We start from the raw sequence: 12,713 nt of genomic DNA, 5'->3' as shown, positions 1-12,713 counted from the left end.
GCTCATCTTGTCTCGGCTCGGTTCGGTTCAACTCAGTAGTGTAAAAAGGGTATTAGAGAGCGGTCGGAGCTGGCTGGGCTGGGCTGCAGGCAGAGCCCAGATGTTCCACAGATGATTACAGTAGGCTTCAGGAACGTAGTTCTGGAGGAAGAGGAGGAGGAGCGGGGAGGTGGGGGGGGGGGGGGGGGGGGGGGGGGAGGAGGGATACTGCTGCTACATCAAACACCTCCACTGTATCTGTGGCCAGACAGCCTTTAGAGATGACATTTCACTGTAACACTACAGACCTCCAGACCAGCTTTTCTTTATGTGTGTGTGTGTGTGTGTGTGTGTGTGTGTGCACAGGAACCATGTGTGTGTGTGTGTGTGTGTGTGTGTGTGTGTGTGTGCGTTTACAGAGGGGTGTCCTGGTTATAAAGGGGAGGAGTCCAGCAGGTGGGGGATGGCTTAGAGAGTTTATAAGAGAGCTGTCCACATCATGTTCTTCTACAGAGCTTCAGTCATACTGGAATACTACCACACACTGTTCTGGTCTGGTCTAATCTGGTCTAGTCTGGTCTGGTCTGGTCTGGTCTGGGGATAAACAGCTCACATCTCAGCTTCACAGTCAGGTAGAGTATCTACAGATAAACCAGCTGTAATCACTGGATATTAGGGATCAATATTCAATATTATTTGATTGATATTAGATTTATTTACAGAGGAAAATGTTTTCTATTGTGAAACAATCATCCACTGGATATCTGCATGCCAAATGGAATGTGAACATGAACTAGTCTGAAAATAATGACTGTGTAAATAATATGACAGTATAACATCACATCAACTTCAGATAATAAATTGATTCTGCATGTAACTGATGGCGGGTTATTCTGTGCCGAACTGTAGTAACAACTTCCAGTTCAGCCAATCACATAATGATGGTGTTTTATCTGCTTTTGCCCAGAGAGACTATTCTCTGATAATCACCATTTGGGTCTGAGGGCTGGACTACAAAGACACAGACTAATCATCTACAGAACCAGGTCCAATCTCATCTATTCATCAACTATGACATGCTAACCAGTTCAGCATCTATCATGTTTTTACTGTGTTCTGCACCTGTTGTCACTGAGAGGTGACACTGGTTCCAGATCCTCACATGTAGGCTTGTCTATGTCAGACGTAGTGGAGGGGTTGAATGAATTATGTTGTTGTTGTTGATTATGTTGTTGTTGTTGTTGGTTGTGAGGATGATGATGATGATGATTATGATGATATTGTTGTTGTTGATGTTGTTGATGATGATGAGGATGATGATGATGAGGATGATGTTGTTGTTGTTGTTGATGATGATGATGATGATGATGATGATGATGATGATGATGATGATGTTGTTGTTGTTGTTGTAGTTTTCCTGAGGAAGATGATGATGAGGAGGGTTCTAGCCCTGCTGTCTCTGCTCTCTCTGTGTCTCTCTCAGAAGTGGAAGCAGGAGACATCAGAGTGGGATAGAGGTAAGGTAGACCAGATACAGTCACTAGTATGTAATCTACTTCCTGTATGTGTAGAGTCTCTTTGATAGAGGTAAGGCAGACCAGACACAGTCACTAGTATGTAATCTACTTCCTGTATGTGTAGAGTCTCTTTGATAGAGGTAAGGTAGACCAGACACAGTCACGAGTGTGTAATATACTTCTTGTAAACATTTACATTTACATCATTTAACAGACGCTCTTATCCAGAGCGACTTACAAATTGGTGCATTCAACTTATGATAGCCAGTGGGACAACCACTTTATTATTTTATTTATTATTATTATTATTATTATTATTATTATTATTATTATTATTATTATTATTATATATTTGTTATTTTTTTATGGGGGGTGGGGGAAGAAGGATTACTTTATACTATTCCAGGTATTCCTTAAAGAGGTAGGGTTTCAAGTGTCTCCGGAAGGTGATCAGTGACTCCACTGTCCTGGCGTCGTGGGGGAGCTTGTTCCACCATTGGGGTGCCAGAGCAGTGAATAGCTTTGACTGGGCTGAGCGGGACTGTGCTTCCGTAGAGGTAGGGGAGCTAGCAGGCCAGAGGTGGATGAAAGTAGTGCCCTCGTTTGGGTGTAGGGTCTGATCAGAGCCTGAAGGTAAGGAGGTGCCGTTCCCCTCACAGCTCCGTAGGCAAGCACCATGGTCTTGTAGTAGATGCGAGCCTCAACTGGAAGCCAGTGGAGTGTGCGGAGGAGCGGGGTGACATGAGAGAACTTGGGAAGGTTGAACACCAGACGGGCTGCAGCGTTATGGATAAGTTGTAGGGGTTTAATGGCACAGGCAGGGAGCCCAGCCAACAGCGAGTTGCAGTAATCCAGACTGGAGATGACAAGTGCCTGGATTAGGACCTGTGCCGCTTTCTGTGTAAGGTAGGGTCGTACTCTGCGAACGTTGTAGAGCATGAACCTGCAGGATCGGGTCACCGCTTTGATGTTAGCGGAGAATGACAGGGTGTTCTCCAGGGTCACGCCAAGGTTCTTTGCACTCTGGGAGGAGGACACAATGGAGTTGTCAACCGAGATGGTGAGATCATGGAGCGGGCAGTCCTTCCCCGGGAGGAAGAGTAGCTCCGTCTTGCCGAGGTTCAGCTTGAGGTGGTGATCCGACATCTAATATGTCTGCCAGACATGCAGAGATGCGATTCGCCACCTGGTTATCAGAAGGGGGAAAGGAGAAAATTAATTGTGTGTCGTCTGCGTGGCAATGATACGAGAGACCATGTGAGGATATGACAGAGCCAAGTGACTTGGTGTATAGAGAGAATAGGAGAGGGCCTAGAACTGAGCCCTGGGGGACAACAGTGGTGAGAGTACGTGGTGCGGAGACAGATTCTCACCACGCCACCTGGTAGGAGCGACCTGTCAGGTAGGACGCAATCCAAGAGTGAGCAGCGCTGGAGATGCCCAACTCGGAGAGGGTGGAGAGGAGGATCTGATGGTTCACAGTATCAAAGGCAGCGGATAGGTCTAGAAGGATAAGAGCAGAGGAGAGAGAGTTAGCTTTAGCAGTGCGGAGAGCCTCCGTGACACAGAGAAAAGCAGTCTCAGTTGAATGACCAGTCTTGAAACCTGACTGGTTTGGATCAAGAAGGTCATTCTGAGAGAGATAGCAGGAGAGTTGGCTAGAGACGGCACGCTCAAGAGTTTTGGAGAGAAAAGAAAGAAGGGATACTGGTCTGTAGTTGTTGACATCGGAGGGATCGAGTGTAGGTTTTTTGAGGAGGGGCGCAACTCTCGCTCTCTTGAAGACGGAAGGGACATGGCCAGCGGTCAAGAATGAGTTGATGAGCGAGGTGAGGTAAGGGAGAAGGTCTCCGGAAATGGTCTGGAGAAGAGAGGAGGGGATAGGGTCAAGCGGGCAGGTTGTTGGGCGGCCCGGCCGTCACAAGTCGCAAGATTTCATCTGGAGAGAGAAGGGAGAAAGAAGTCAAAGCATAGGGTAGGGCAGTGTGAGCAGGAGTGTCTGTCAAGTGGCTCAGTGACTCGTGTTTGCATCTCAATGTGAAAAAAACTGTTTGCATGTTCTTCACAAAGAGGGCAACAGATGCTACTGAGCCAGAAGTCTATGTGTCAGGGGAGAAGCTCCAGGGGGTATCTGATTTTAAGTACCTTGGCATCATACTTGATTCCAACCTCTCTTTTAAAAAGCATGTGAAAAAGGTAATTCAAATAACCAAATTCAACCTAGCTAATTTCCGATTTATACGAAATTGTTTGACTACAGAGGTAGCAAAACTGTACTTCAAATCTATGATACTCCCCCACTTAACATACTGCTTGACTAGTTGGGCCCAAGCTTGCTGTACAACAGTAAGACCTATTCAGTCTGTCTACAAACAGGCTCTCAAAGTGCTTAATAGGAAGCCCAATAGCCATCATCACTGTAACATCCTTAGAAAGCATGAGCTCCTGAGTTGGGAAAATCTTGTGCAATACACCGATGCATGTCTTGTATTCAAGATCCTAAATGGCTTGGCTCCCCCTCCACTCAGTATTTTTGTTAAACAGAAAACCCAAACATATGGCAGCAGATCCACAAGGTCTGCCATGAGAGGTGACTGTGTAGTTCCCCTAAGGAAAAGCACCTTTAGTAAATCTGCTTTTTCTGTGAGAGCTTCCCATGTCTGGAATACACTGCCATCAGACACACACAACTGCACCACATATCACACTTTCACAAAATGCTTGAAGACATGGCTAAAGGTCAATCAGATTTGTGAACATGGTCCCTAGCTGTGTGTTGCCGCTTTCCATGTCTGTTGTCTGTAACTTGTGAGGTGTGGAAACACTTTGTTGCTTTTATGAATTTTGTCTTGCTGCTTTTTGTTCTATGTTGCTCTGTCTGTATGCTACGTCTTGCTTGTCCTATGTTGCTATGTCTGTATGCTATGTCTTGTTCTATGTTGTTATTGTCTATATTGTAATTGTTTTTAATAACCTGCCCAGGGACTGCGGTTGAAAATTAGCCGGCTGGCTAAAACCGGCACTTTTACTGAAACGTTGATTAATGTGCACTGTCCCTGTAAAAATAAACTCAAACTCAAACTCAAACTTAATAAATGAGGATCGGATGTTGTCAACCTTCTTTTCAAAATGGTTGACGAAGTCATCCACAGAGAGGGAGGAGGGAGTGGGAGGAGGAGGAGGATTCAGCAGGGAGGAGAAGGTGGCAAAGAGCTTCCTAGGGTTAGAGGCAGAGGCTTGAAATTTAGAGTGGTAGAAAGTGGCTTTAGCAGCGGAAACAGAGGAAGAGAATGTAGAGAGGAGGGAGTGAATAGATGACAGGTCCGCAGGGAGTCTAGTTTTCCTCCATTTCCGCTCGGCTGCCCGGAGCCCTCTTCTATGAGCTCGCAATGATTCGTCAAGCCACGGAGCAGGAGGGGAGGACCGAGCCGGCCGGGAGGATAGGGGACATAGAGAGTCAAAAGATGCAGAAAGGGAGGAGAGGAGGGTTGAGGAGGCAGAATCAGGAGATCGGAGGGAGAAGGATTTAGTAGAGGGAAGAGATGATAGGATGGAAGAGGAGAGAGTAGCGGGAGAGAGAGAGCGAAGGTTGCGACGGCACATTACCATCTGAGTAGGGGCAGAGTGAGTAGTGTTGGAGGAGAGCGAGAGAGAAAAGGATACAAAGTAGTGGTCGGAGACTTGGAGGGGAGTTGCAGTGAGATTAGTAGAAGAACAGCATCTAGTAAAGCTGAGGTCAAGCGTATTGCCTGCCTTGTGAGTAGGGGGTGACGATGAGAGGGTGAGGTCAAAAGACGAAAGGAGTCTCTTTGATAGAGGTAAGGTAGACCAGACACAGTCACTATTATGTAATCTACATACTGTATGTGTGTAGTCTCTTTAATAGAGGTACGGCAGAACAGACACAGTCACTAGTTTGTAAACTACTTCCTGTATGTGTAGAGTCTCTTATGTAGCACACTTCAAGCAGTATGTTCTATACATCCATTGATATTGAATAGATATTGTGTTCTAATAGCTTGTTATCTTCAAGACATGAACAGCCAGTGGTACAGTACAGTATAGTCTACCTTCTGTATCTGAGTGGTGAATGAACATTCCCATGTCATCTCCAGCAGATAAAAGCCAGACTAAGATCTGCTCCAACCTGACCCAGGTGCTGGACAACTGGAAGTTTGCCATCATCAACCAGGTGAAGGACCTGCTGATCAACGATCACGCCTCCGTCCTTCCAGAATACGTCAGGTAGGTGACATCATCCCACGTGTCAGAAAGAAAGAGAGAAAGAGAAAAAGAGAGAGAGAGAGAGAGAGAGAGAGAGAGAGAGAGAGAGAGAGAGAGAGAGAGAGAGAGAGAGAGAGAGAGAGAGAGAGAGAGAGAGAGAGAGAGAGAGAGAGAAATATTGTGTTCAACAACAAACTACACATACCTCGGCCTAAACATCAGCGCCACAGGTAACTTCCACAAAGCTGTGAACGATCTGAGAGAGACAAGGCGAGAAGGGCCTTCTATGCCATCAAAAGGAACATAAAATTCGACATACCAATTAGGATCTGGCAAAAAATACTTGAATCAGTTATAGAACCCATTGCCCTTCATGGTTGTGAGGTCTGGGGTCTGCTCACAAACCAAGAATTCACAAAATGGGACAAACACCAAATTGAGACTCTGCATGCAGAATTCTGCAAAAATATCCTCCGTGTACAACGAAAAACACCAAATAATACATGTAGAGCAGAATTAGGCCGATACCCGCTAATTATCAAAATCCAGAAAATAGCAGTTAAATTCTACAACCACCTAAAAGGAAGCGATTCCCAAACCTTCCATAACAAAGCCATCACCTACAGAGGGCTGAACCTGGAGAAGAGTCCCCTAAGCAAACTGGTCCAGGGGCTCTGTTCACAAACACAAACAGACCCCACAGAGACCCAGGACAGCAGCACAATTAGATCCAACCAAATCATGAGAAAACAAAAAGATAATTACTTGACACATTGGAAAGAATTAACAAAAAACTGAGCAAACTAGAATGCAATTTGGCCTTAAACAGAGAGTACACAGCGGCAGAATACCTGACCACTGTGACTGACCCAAAGTTAGGAAAGCTTTGACTATGATCAGAATCAGTGAGCATAGCCTTGCTATTGAGAAAGGCCGCCGAAGGCAGACCTGGCTCTCAGAGGAGAAGACAGGCTATGTGCACACTGCCCACAAAAGGAGGTGGAAACTGAGCTGCACTTCCTAACCTCCTGCCAAATGTATGACCCTATTAGAGACACATATTTCCCTCAGATTACAAAGACCCACAAATAATTCGAAAACAAACCCAATTTTGATAAACTCCCATATCTATTGGGTGAAACACCACAGTGTGCCATCACAGCAGCAAGATTTGTGACCTGTTGCCAAAAGAAAAGGGCAACCAGTGAAGAACAAACACCATTGTATATACAACCCATATTTATGTTAATTTATTTTCCCTTTTGTACTTTAACTATTAGCACATAATATGATATTTGAAATGTCTTTATTCTTTTGGAACTTTTGTGAGTGTAAAGTTTACTGTCATTTTTTATTTAATTTTTTTCACTTTTGTTTATTATCTACTTCACTTGATTTGACAATGTTAACATATGTTTCCCATGCCAATAAAGCCCTTAAATTGAAATTGAATTGAATAGAGAGAGAGAGAGAGAGAGAGAGAGAGAGAGAGAGAGAGAGAGAGAGAGAGAGAGAGAGAGAGAGAGAAAGAGAGAGAGAGAGAGAGAGAGAGAGAGAGAGAGAGAGAGAGAGAGAGAGAGAGAGAGAGAGAGAGAGAGAGAGAGAGAGAGAGTGAGAGTGACGGTTGTTTGAGAGAGAAGAGAGAGAGAGCAGGAAAGAGAGCGAGAAGTTCATGATTATAGTACAGCGAGAACTTCACATTTTTTGCTTTACTATAAATGATTTGTTGACCTAACTTTTAGCTCATAGCTTGACTGCAGGCCAGTCATTGTTCATCAACGTGATGGATGAGTGTAGCGGTCCGTGCATGACGGGGTCTGTACGTGTAAGGACCTCACTATGGAAAGCTCCAGTCAGAAAATCTGTAACTGCAGCAGCCTCCTGGGCCTGTAATCACAAAGCATCTCAGAGTAGTGAGGAGTGCTGATCTAGGATCAGTTTTAGATCATAATGAATAATATTATGCTGAACAAAAGCATGAGCGCAACATGCAACAATTTCAAAGATTTTACTGAGTTACAGTTCATATAAGGAAATCAGTCAATTGAAATAAATTCATCAGGCCCTAATCTATGTATTTCACATGACTGGACAGGAGTGCAGCCATGAATGGGCCTGGGAGGGCAAAGGCCCACCCACTGGGGAGCCAGGCCCAGCCACTGGGAGCCAGGCCCAGCCAATCAGAATGTGTTTTTCCCCACAAAAGGGCTTTATTACAGACATAAATACTCCTCATTACCCTCGCCCCAACCCCCCTCAGACAATCCCACAGGTGAAGAAGCCGGATGTGGAGGTCCTTGGCTGGTGTGGTTACACGTGGTCTTTGGATCTGAGGCCAGTTGGAAGTACTGCCAAATTCTCTAAAACAACGTTGTAGGTAGCTTATGGTAGATAAATGAATATTCAATTCTCTGGCAACAGCTCTTGTGGACTTTCTTGCAGTCAGCATGACAATTGCACGCTCCCTCAAAACTTGAGACGTCTGTGGCATTGTGTTGTGTGACAAAACTGCACATTTTACATTTACATTTACGTCATTTAGCAGACGCTCTTATCCAGAGTGACTTACAAATTGCTGCATTCAACTTATGATAGCCAGTGGGACAACCACTTTTTTATTTTATGGGGGGGGGGGTAGAAGGATTACTTTTATACTATTCCAGGTATTCCTTAAAGAGGTAGGTTTTCAAGTGCCTTTTATTGTCCCCAGCACAAGGTGCACCTGTGTAATGATCATTCTGTTTAATCAGCTTGTTGATATGCCACTCCTGTCAGGTGGATAGATTATCATGACAAAGGAGAAATGCTCACTAACAAGGGTGTAAACAAACTTGTGCACAACATTTGCGTGAAAAAACGTTTTTGTCCATATCTTTTATTCAGCTCATGAAACAGGGGACCAACAATTTACATGTTGCGGTTGTATTTTTATTCAGTGTATATGGACAGAGAGGACCTGTTAAGTATTTATGCATAGTCACTTTAACTCTACCCACATGTACATATTACCTCAACTAGCCGGTGCCCCCGCACATTGACTATGCAACGGTACCCCCCTGTATATATAGCCTCCCTACTGTCACTTTATTCTATTGTATATATAGCCTCCCTACTGTCACTTTATTTTTTACTTCTGCTCTTTTTTTTCTCAACACTTTTTTGTTGTTGTTTTATTCTTACTTTTTTGTTTAAAATAAATGCACTGTTGGTTAAGGGCTGTAAGTAAGCATTTCACTGTAATGTCTGCACCTGTTGTATTCGGCGCATGTGACCAATAAAATTTGATTTGATTTGATTTGATTTGATCCTAGATCAGTGAACTAAGAGTTCTGGCTGAGACATCAAAGACGACTAGCTAGCAGCCATCCAACCAGTCCTGGAGAGACTCAGTGTTCCTACTCTGAGCCCTGCAGGCAGCCAATAACACATCACGTGTACCAGCATGTTTGCTGTAAGCGTTCACTCTCCAATATCAGGCCTGGATAGGCTGCAGTGCACGCACACAGTAACATAGCTTGACATTAAAGCCAGACATGTTTTCTCATTGATGAAGAATGTCATTGATGTTTAATGACGCTCTAGTTTCCCATGTCTTCTGTCCTGATGTTTCCTGCAAATTACACAATGAGACGTTTTCCATCATATTTTATTTTAATATATTCTAGCCTCTTTAGCAGCGTGGCCCATTAAAATGTAGTTGTCATTTCACAACGTGTAAAGCAGTGTGTAGACTACATCTTAGCAGCGTGGCTCATTAAATTGTAATAGGGATTTCACAATGTGTAAAGTGGTGTGTAGACTACGTAGTGTTATAATTTAGTGGGCGGCAGGTAGCTTAGTGGTTAAGAGCGTAGTGCCAGTAACCGAAAGGTCGCTGGTTCTAATCCCCGAGCCGACTAGGTGAAAAATCTGTCGATGTGCCCTTGAGCAAGGCACTTAACCCTAATTGCTCCTGTAAGTCGCTCTGGATAAGAGCGTCTGCTAAATAACTAAAATGTAAATGTAAATGTAGTGCACTAACATTTCAATTGCATTTCTAGTTCAAAACATATTGGGGTGGTTTCCCGGACACAGATGAAGCCTAAATCTGGACTGAAAAGCTTTTTAAATGGAGATTCTCCATTGATCATGCTTTTTTTTTTTTTTTTGCAGGACTGTTTCCAGGAACAGGCCCATAGTCCTTCGACTGACCCCTTCATGACAGTGGCCTGATCTAGTTAATTCCCTCTCTGTTGCTCTTCTCCTGTGTAGATCTGCTGGGCCTCTGCCTCTGTAACCGGCACCACTGTACTGCTAACAGTATAGCTTCCTTCACTGTCTCTGTTCCCTTACTGACCTCTGTAACCGGCACCACTGAACTGCTAACAGTATAGCTTCCTTCACTGTCCCTGTTCCTACCACTGCTAGAACTAGTGATCCTCTGCTTACTATCCAGCTGCACCACCACCACCTACCCACTGGGCACAGACGTTTGTTCAACGTTTAGTTTTGATTTACATTTGGTTGAGTTGTCAACTGACGTGAAATCAACAGAAAATGTCACCATGTCATTGGATTTAAGTAAAAAGTTGGATGAAGAAATACGTAATTCCCTTACGTTAATGACGTTTTTCTAATCCAATCAGTTTTCCACGTTGATTCAACGTCATCACATAGATTCTTTGGGTTGAAATGACGTGGAAACACTTTGATTCAACCAGTTTTTGCCCAGTTGGTAGCAATTCAGTGACACGACTTCTCTATTTCTCTCTCTCTCTCTCTCTCTCTCTCTCTCTCTCTCTCTCTCTCTCTCTCTCTCTCTCTCTCTCTCTCTCTCTCTCTCTCTCTCTCTCTCTCTCTCTCTCTCTCTCTCTCTCTCTCTCCCTCCCCCCTCTCTCTCTCTCTCTCTCTCTCTCTCTCTCTCTCTCTCTCTCTCTCTCTCTCTCTCTCTCTCTCTCTCTCTCTCTCTCTCTCCCTCTGCAGGATTCAGCCCCTGTCTGAGGCCCTGGGGGACCTCTACAAGCAGTTCAACTCTCTGAAGGATGAGCTGAGAAGGCTCAGCTCCAAGTTCGACAGGGTGGAGGGCTTCGTAGACGACCTGCAGGCTGGGAAACTCCCCCGACCCCCTGTGTGGACCCCTCAATGCCCCATACGGAGGGTCACTCCCTGGCCTCCGCTGAGGATGCCACTGAGGGCACCGTTAAGGGGAGAGGTGAGGGCACCACCAAGGGCACAGATGAGGGTACAGATGAGGATTCCAGAGCGGGGAAACGGCACGGGTCCAGGGTCCACAGGGACTAGAGGAAGGAGGGTCCCTAAACCTTAATCAGATGATTGACAGGTGTATTGTACAACGATAAACGATAAACTGTCATCTAGTGTGGATGCTCGCCAATGTTTTATAGTTATGAATAGTTTCTCATTACAGTTATCATTATATCTATCATTCTTGGTGTGGAAAGCCCTTCAGGACTAATATAGTCTCAACTACATCACTACACTCTTCTCTGAACCAGATCAACACAGAACTGATGAAAGCTTTGTACTGACAACAGAGCTACTGTACACTAACTATCAATAACATGATCATTGGTGATTGATTTGATATTGAAGGTGTGTGTTGATGATGTGTGATGGACATAGTGTAGTCTAGAAATGTTCTAATCATTGGATTCATCATCTCATATTATAAGAAGTGTATCCATACACAATATTTGTACGTATAGTATCTGTAAATACTGCAAATACAGAGTAAGGTACTACAGGACTACTTTACAAATAAACTGTTGAAATAAAACTCTTTCTCCCTGCTCGCAAATATACACATGCACAATCCATGCCTCAATTGTCTCAAGGCTTGAAAATCCTTCTTTAACCTGTCTCCTCCCCTTCATCTACACTGATTAAGTGGATCTAACAGGTGACATCAATAAGAGATCATAGCTTTAACCTGGATTCACCTGGTCAGTATATGGCATGGAAATAGCAGATGTTCCTAATGATTTGTCCACTCAGTATATACTGTTGAAATACAGCTCTTTCAGGCACAACGTGGCAGCATATTCAAACTTATTGAGCCACAAGGTGGCAGCATATTACAATATGATTCTATCTTCTCTTTCCACCTGCTGGCAAAGATATTAATGACTAAAATGTTATTGTACATCGTAGTAAGAATCAAGTTTATAACACTATTGAATATTGTAACTATAAACTATGAATATATTGAATATATCATGCTATTGTACTGTTCTTTTAATTCATCATACAGAGAAATATGATAGTACAAGAAAATTAGCCAGGAAATAATGTGATCCCCAATCACATGCTTTCTTTACAATTTTTTTTTTTTTTTAATATAGATATGGATGATTATTAAATAGGCACTTTTAGAATAATCTTATAATACAATCATATCGTACTAATGAAAGGTTCTCAATAATGTGAAGTTCTAATATAAACTAAACCTCTGGTCCATCTCTGGTTATTCATTAACATTACAGTAAACATGCCCTACATCCTGGATAGTTGATCAACAATTTCTGGATCTGGACAAATGTCAGAGAGCAGGCTACTGAATTTGGGTTCAGTTAAATTCCCCCTCATTTAGTGCTACTAACAATGATGCTCATCAACATGCTCAAATACAAACACTTGTTCTTTACAATGCTCTTTATTGAATATCCACAATACAGCAAAGCTCTAACAATTCCTCTATTATAAATCTGCAAAGCAACACATTTCAAATATACAGAGTCTACTTATCATATAGCCTAGCCTATGATATCAGTATTAGTAGCAATTTCTCTCTTTTTTGGACCCGAGTGTATATATGCAGGTAAACCTTCTGATGCATTAACAATAACTTGAAAAGCGATGTAGAATATCAAATTGACATTACAATGGTTCTCAAACTATTCAGTGCTGCATTCAGACTTCTTGATGCCTTTCTCAGCGAACTTGGAGCCCGCGGTGACTTTACATGAGAACACTTTGTCCTGGTTCCATTCTGAC

At 43.5% G+C, this 12,713-nt stretch overlaps 1 protein-coding gene across 4 annotated transcripts; it reads left to right on the top strand.

Moving 5' to 3' along the window:
- The first annotated feature begins 488 nt into the window (after positions 1–488).
- On the top strand, positions 489–11,854 carry LOC311104064 (uncharacterized protein). Of its 4 annotated transcripts, none has more exons than XM_084145723.1 (5): positions 489–611; positions 947–1,025; positions 1,392–1,496; positions 5,612–5,741; positions 10,683–11,499. In XM_084145723.1, the coding sequence occupies exons 3-5, from the start codon at positions 1,406–1,408 to the stop codon at positions 11,023–11,025; spliced, it is 564 nt and encodes a 187-aa protein (XP_084001849.1). In that variant the 5' UTR covers positions 489–611; positions 947–1,025; positions 1,392–1,405; the 3' UTR covers positions 11,026–11,499. The 4 variants fall into 4 exon arrangements, with proteins under 4 accessions (XP_084001849.1, XP_084001850.1, XP_084001852.1 ...); XM_084145725.1 differs by having other exon boundaries at positions 513–611; positions 5,615–5,741; XM_084145724.1 differs by lacking the exon at positions 947–1,025.
- The last annotated feature ends 859 nt before the right edge of the window (positions 11,855–12,713 follow it).

The sequence above is a fragment of the Coregonus lavaretus genome (genome assembly GCF_964263955.1).
Source record: "Coregonus lavaretus genome assembly, chromosome: 28".
Classification (NCBI taxonomy): domain Eukaryota; kingdom Metazoa; phylum Chordata; class Actinopteri; order Salmoniformes; family Salmonidae; genus Coregonus; species Coregonus lavaretus.
Note: the sequence above shows the minus strand (reverse complement) of the source record. Positions and strands in the feature narration are given on the sequence as shown.